This window comes from Salmo salar, unplaced genomic scaffold, assembly GCF_965601325.2.
Source record: "Salmo salar unplaced genomic scaffold, fSalSal1 ptg001067l, whole genome shotgun sequence".
Lineage (NCBI taxonomy): Eukaryota > Metazoa > Chordata > Actinopteri > Salmoniformes > Salmonidae > Salmo > Salmo salar.
In genome coordinates, this window is record NW_027675609.1 from 310801 (window position 1) to 317942 (window position 7142).

The window sequence follows — 7142 nt, forward strand, 5'->3', positions numbered from 1 at the left end:
TGTGTGTGTGTGTGTGTGTGTGTGTGTGTGTGTGTGTGTGTGTGAGAGAGAGAGAGAGTGAGAGGGTGTTTTGGTACTGTAGGATTATTTAATCAATGTGGCTCATTGGACAGGTCAGAGTCTCAACACAATTGAAAACTTACCATCAATTAAACACCAAATGATGTAATTTATTGTGGAAGAATGGTGTCACATCCCTCCAATAGACTTCCAGACAGTTGTAGAATGTTTGCCAAGGCTCATTGTAAGAGCTGTAAAGAGAGAGGGACTCGGAGAGAGAACAGGCAGAACCTGATATGTAAATGAGCAGAGCAAACGAAAGTAACTTTCAACGACCGAATGATCATTCAGACTCTGTTTCTATTGAGAGATAAAAGGTAAGATGACGATTGTTATGTGTATTAATATAGTTGATGATATTGTTGTGTGTATTAATATAGTTGATATTGTTATGTGTATTAATATAGTTGATGTTATTGTTGTGTGTATTATTAATATAGTTGATGATATTGTTTTGTGTATTAATATAGTTGATGATATTGTTATGTGTATTAATATAGTTGGTGATATTGTTGTGTGTATTCATATAGTTGATGATATTGTCATGTGTATTAATATAGTTGATGATATTGTTGTGTGTATTATTCATATAGTTGATGATATTGTTATGTGTATTAATATAGTTGATGATATTGTTATGTGTATTATTCATATAGTTGATGATATTGTTATGTGTATTAATATAGTTGATGGTATTGTTGTGTGTATTAATATAGTTGATGGTATTGTTATGTGTATTCATATAGTTAATTATATTTTTGGTGGACAGTGTTATAATAGTCCTACTCTCCTTAAAATGTTTTGGATATAAATTAGATGCGTGGGGTGAATTCGTTCTGTGCCCATCTGTGTGCCCCAGGGTGATCGCTCCTACACTATCTACAATCTAAAAGGGTTCTTTGGCCGTCCCCATAGGAGAACCCTTTGTAGAACCCTTTTAGGTACTAGGTAGAACACTTTTGGGTTCCGTGAAGAACCCTTTCCACAGAGGGTTCTACATGGAAGCCAGAAGGGTTCTACCTGGAACCCAAAAGCGTTCTCCTATGGGGACGGCCGGAGGACCCGTTTGGAACCCTTTATTCTAAGAGTGTACTGTATCATAGGTCTATAGACTTGTCTTCTCAAAACAGGCTTAAAACACAACAAGCAACAAACAAACATGTTCTCTTTATAATCTACAGTTAACTCCTTTCACTCAGGAAGGTATGTTGTGTGAAAGAGAGACTAATAAATATTGTTCGAGAGACTAACAACAACTTACACTTCCTCAAAACAGTTTGTGCGTATTCATTAGTGCCCAGCGTAGCAAAACGTTTGGCAACAGAAACCGTTTAGGTCACGTTGTACAGCGTTTAGAGTAAACGGTTTATGTTTTATTTAACATCTTAAAACTGTTGGCTGTGGAGTAAACTAATGAATACAACCCAGGTTGTCGCCTACGACTCGGCATGTTGATACCTGCCTCTTGCTGAAACCTGAACGTAGCCTGAGGGGTATACTATGATACAGGCTTGATATACTGGTTTTCTAAAGCTAGTCAGCTTCAGTTAGCTTCACATTCCAGCTCAGGCCTCACCCATCAGAATATACACAACAGAACATAAAAAAATCACAATGAAGTTTCAAGGTGAGAATCCTGCCAGGGATTATTGTAAAGTGTGTAGATAAATTAAATGTAATGTTAGTATAGTGAATGACAGTAAAACACTCCTAACAGTCTACTACTACTGAGACAGGTTGGTGTAATGTTAGTATAGTGAATGACAGTAAAACACTCCTAACAGTCTACTACTACTGAGACAGGTTGGTGTCAGTTTAATCATATAAATGGAGCTGACTGGACGTGGTCAAGTCAAATTCAATATATCAATATTCATATATTATACTTCTACATTTAACATTTCATGTGATAATGTAATTGTATCATAGTTCCTCTATAATGTAGTGATCCTCTACATTTCATGTGATAATGTAATTGTATCATAGTTCCACTATAGTGCAGTGATCCTCTACATTTCATATGATAATGTAATTGTATCATAGTTCCTCTATAGTGCAGTGATCCTCGCTATATGAGCCACTTCACAATTCCAACCAAGTGACCCAATTGGTGCCAATGGTGCGATGCGTAGGTTGTTGGCCTTTTACATGTGAGACCTGGGTTCACTTCCCTGCCCAGTTGTTTGCTACATTGGTGTCAAAAGTGGTATGGTGTCTGTGAGAACATCAGAATGGACCGGATGTGTGAGGGGTCTGAGTAGCTGAAGCACGGGACTAATTAACATATTGATACTGGGTTAACACTACTTATACTGATACTGGGTTAACACTATTGATACTGATACACTATTGATATTGATACTGGGTTAACACTATTGATACTGATACTGGGTTAAACCTATTGATACTGATACTGGGTTAACACTATTAATACTGATACTGGGTTAACCCTATTGATATTGATACTGGGTTAACACTATTGATACTGATACTGGGTTAACCCTATTGATATTGATACTGGGTTAACCCTATTAATACTGATACTGGGTTAACACTATTGATACTGATACTGGGTTAACACTATTCATACTGATACTGGGTTAACCCTATTGATACTGATACTGGGTTAACACTATTCATACTGATACTGGGTTAACACTATTAATACTGATACTGGGTTAACCCTATTGATACTGATACTGGGTTAACCCTATTAATACTGATACTGGGTTAACCCTATTGATACTGATACTGGGTTAACCCTATTTATACTGATACTGGGTTAACCCTATTTATACTGATACTGGGTTAACCCTATTGATACTGATACTGGGTTAACCCTATTGATACTGATACTGGGTTAACACTATTTATACTGATACTGGGTTAACCCTATTTATACTGATACTGGGTTAACCCTATTGATACTGATACTGGGTTAACACTATTTATACTGATACTGGGTTAACCCTATTTATACTGATTCTGGGTTAACCCTGTTTATACTGATACTGGGTTAACCCTATTAATACTGATACTGGGTTAACCCTATTTATACTGATACTGGGTTAACCCTATTGATACTGATACTGGGTTAACACTATTTATACTGATACTGGGTTAACCCTATTGATACTGATACTGGGTTAACCCTATTGATACTGATACTGGGTTAACACTATTGATACTGATACTGGGTTAACCCTATTGATACTGGGTTAACACTATTGATACTGATACTGGGTTAACACTATTGATACTGATACTGGGTTAACACTATTTATACTGATACTGGGTTAACCCTATTGATACTGATACTGGGTTAACACTATTTATATGTTAAGGGCTCTAACATTGGAACAAAACTATTTGTCTCCCTCTTGATGTTGCTTGCAGTTCCTCTCTCTCTTCCTGCATTCCTCTAACCCCTCCCTCCCTCCCTCTAACCCCACCCCTCTGGCAGAACCAGGAAGTCCATCCCCCTTCACAAACTCTCTTCTGAGGAAACGAAACTGATCTGAGTCTCTGTGTCGTCTGTCTGTGTGAGAGTGAACAACCGTCCAAATGGCTCAACAGGGAGTTCTGCTGGACCAGGACCAGTTCTGTTGTTCTGTCTGTCTGGATCTACTGAAGGAACCAGTCACCATCCCCTGTGGACACAGTTACTGTAGGAGCTGTATTGAGGGCTGCTTGGATCAGGATGTTCTGAAAGGGGTCTATAGCTGTCCTCAGTGCAGACAGACCTTCAGTCCGAGGCCGACGCTGAGTAAAAATAACATGTTGGCTGAGCTGGTGGAGAAACTGAAGAAGACAGGACTCCAGGCTGCTCCCCCTCCTGCTCTGTGCTATGCTGGACCTAGAGATGTGGCGTGTGATGTCTGTACTGGGACCAGAAAGCAGAAAGCCCTCATGTCCTGTCTGGCGTGTCTGGCCTCTTACTGTGAGACTCACCTCCAACCTCACTACGAATCTCCAGCTTTCAAGAAGCACAAGATGGTCAAAGCCACCGCACAACTACAGGAGAAGATCTGCTCTCATCATGACAAACTGCTGGAGGTTTACTGTCGTACCGATCAGCAGTGTATCTGTCTGCTGTGTGTGATGGATGAACATAAAGGCCATGATACAGTGTCAGCTGCAGCAGAGAGGACTGAGAAACAGGTAAGACCAGAACAACTTGTTGGTGACTGTCTGATAAACAAAGAATTAAAGATACAGTAGGAACTAAGGCTGTTTGAATATGAGATCATTGAAATGAAATAGATCCTCAGCAGAACAAATATGAACACAAACCTTGAGTATATTGATATGTTAACCCAGATTCTCCAGATGTATCACCATTTTATAATGTCAAACACTATTATCATTCTGAATGGCCTTTTATGAGTCCAAAGTTCAGTCTCAACCCGTTGATACATGTAGTCCTACCATAAAAACTATAATCATTCACATAGCAACAAATAAATATCATTTAGTAAATGGACCATCCATTTTTTAGACCTTCCTCTCTATGGGCCCTATGTCACATTACTATACTATTGATCTACTGGACTAATAAAGCTTGATAGCTCATTGAAGAGTGATTCTCCACAGAGGCAGCTGGGGATGAGTCAGCAGAAGGTCCAGCAGAGATTCCAGGAGAGAGAGAAGGAGCTGAAGGAGCTCCAACAGGCTGTGGAGTCTCTCAAGGTGAGTATTGTTGACCAGAGGAGACACACCATTTCACCTGTCTCCTCCAGTCAGAGAGAGAGAGAGAGGTAGAGGGGCTCCTATCCAATCCCACTGACCCCACTGTTGGGAACAGGTTGTCACTGCTGAGGCAGTGAAGAAAGTAGAGGAGGATGGGTCAAGGCTGAGGGATCCTGAGAGGATCCCTGTGAGTAGTAGATCTGTGACAGCATAGAGGGATGGGCCAACCAGTGATATATGCTTCAGTAAGGTTGGCTTCTTAGTGTTCATAGCAAATGGTTATCAACTGTACCGCAGAAATGGAATGTAAATCACAGAAAAAAAATGTGTTTTGGTGGCAGCTGCAGAGAAGTATTTGGTCATACTAGATTTGACTTCAGAAGAGTTCCAGGGTGTGTTGAGTGGTGGTGTCCCGTCCTCCCAGGCCGTTGGCCTGGTGCAGGAGCAGATAGGGTCAAAGTAGTGGAATGGGGTAGTGGGTTTTAATGAGTGTAGGGTTAGTTGGCCTGGTGCAGGAGCAGATAGGGTCAAAGTAGTGGAATGGGGTAGTGGGTTTTAATGAGTGTAGGGTTAGTTGGCCTGGTGCAGGAGCAGATAGGGTCAAAGTAGTGGAATGGGGTAGTGGGTTTTAATGAGTGTAGGGTTAGTTGGCCTGGTGCAGGAGCGGATAGGGTCAAAGTAGTGGAATGGGGTAGTGGGTTTTAATGAGTGTAGGGTTAGTTGGCCTGGTGCAGGAGCAGATAGGGTCAAAGTAGTGGAATGGGGGTAGTGGGTTTTAATGAGTGTAGGGTTAGTTGGCATGGTGCAGGAGCAGATAGGGTCAAAGTAGTGGAATGGGGTAGTGGGTTTTAATGAGTGTAGGGTTAGTTGGCATGGTGCAGGAGCAGATAGGGTCAAAGTAGTGGAATGGGGTAGTGGGTTTTAATGAGTGTAGGGTTAGTTGGCCTGGTGCAGGAGCAGATAGGGTCAAAGTAGTGGAATGGGGTAGTGGGTTTTTAATGAGTGTAGGGTTAGTTGGCCTGGTGCAGGAGCAGATAGGGTCAAAGTAGTGGAATGGGGGTAGTGGGTTTTAATGAGTGTAGGGTTAGTTGGCCTGGTGCAGGAGCAGATAGGGTCAAAGTAGTGGAATGGGGGTAGTGGGTTTTAATGAGTGTAGGGTTAGTTGGCCTGGTGCAGGAGCAGATAGGGTCAAAGTAGTGGAATGGGGTAGTGGGTTTTAATGAGTGTAGGGTTAGTTAGAAGGGTGTTTTTTAGTATTATCATAATTTCCCCTTTTCCCATTTTGTATCCCATAATATCATGGATTTATATTATAGTCCAGTTGAGGCAGGTGAGATGCCTTTGGATATACGACGTAATAAATTGTCATTAGCTTATTGGGTTGAAAGGCTGTGAGGTTGAGCATCCCACTGCTACTGTTCTAGATGACTGTTGGGAATATACTAGTAGACAAGGCAGTGGTTTTGGTTGGACAGTTGGAAAGCTTGCTGATGAGAGTAGTTTCAGGGAGTTGGAGGTTGGCCCTTTCTGTGGTGATAGGGGATGTTCCTCCATGGTTACTCCCAGATCCTGTTGTTGATCTAACCTTGGTAGACAAAAGGAAAGATTGGGTCAGAAGTCAGTGATAAAGGGAAACTGGTTGACAATTACATTGGTAGAAGTTGTTATGCTTTTTTACCTCTTTTCACAGATGGATCCAAGGACCCAGATAGTGGGCCCACAGGAGCAGGTGTTTACCTTCCTGAATGTGATGTGCAGATATGTAGAAGACTAACAGATGAACTGTCAGTGTACTCAGTTGAACTGTTGGTGATAATAGTTGTCCTCCAGTGGGTGGAGGACGTACAACCTGTTAGAATTATAGTATCCTCAGATTCTCTGTCTGTATTGAATAGTTTATCATCTGGTAAATCTATTAGGAGTGACCTACTATTGGAGGTATTAATGTTATTATGGAGAATTGAGAGAATGGGTCTAGTAGTGAGATTCTGCTGGGTCCCAGCACATTCAGGTGTGGAATGGAATGAAATTGTAGACTAATTAGCTAAAATAACTTTAAAACAAGATATAATATATATTAATGTTCCACTGGGTAGAGGTGAGGACAAATGTGAGATCAGAGACATTTTGATAGATGTGTGGCAGAAGAGATGGGACTCTGAGCACAAGGGACGGCATTTATATGCCCTCCAAAGAAAGGTCGGTGGACCAAGGTTCAAAGGTCAGATTAGGAAGGAAGAGGTGGTGTTTCCTCGATTGTGTTTAGGACATTTAGATTTGGGGGATGGGGGAGGGTCTATTAGAAGTTAGTAGGGATCTTTTTTATTTTCTCAGAAGTACTGAGTTAGGTAGGAGGATTTAGAAATGGTGTAAACCGTGATTGAACACTCCAG

At 41.1% G+C, this 7142-nt stretch overlaps 1 protein-coding gene across 1 annotated transcript; it reads left to right on the forward strand.

Moving 5' to 3' along the window:
• The first annotated feature begins 3502 nt into the window (after positions 1-3502).
• Positions 3503-5349, forward strand: LOC145877400 (E3 ubiquitin/ISG15 ligase TRIM25-like). Its single transcript, XM_082972735.1, has 2 exons — positions 3503-4221; positions 4654-5349. Exons 1-2 carry the CDS (start codon positions 3625-3627, stop codon positions 4819-4821), a joined length of 765 nt encoding a protein of 254 aa, XP_082828861.1. The 5' UTR covers positions 3503-3624; the 3' UTR covers positions 4822-5349.
• Positions 5350-7142: the final 1793 nt, after the last annotated feature.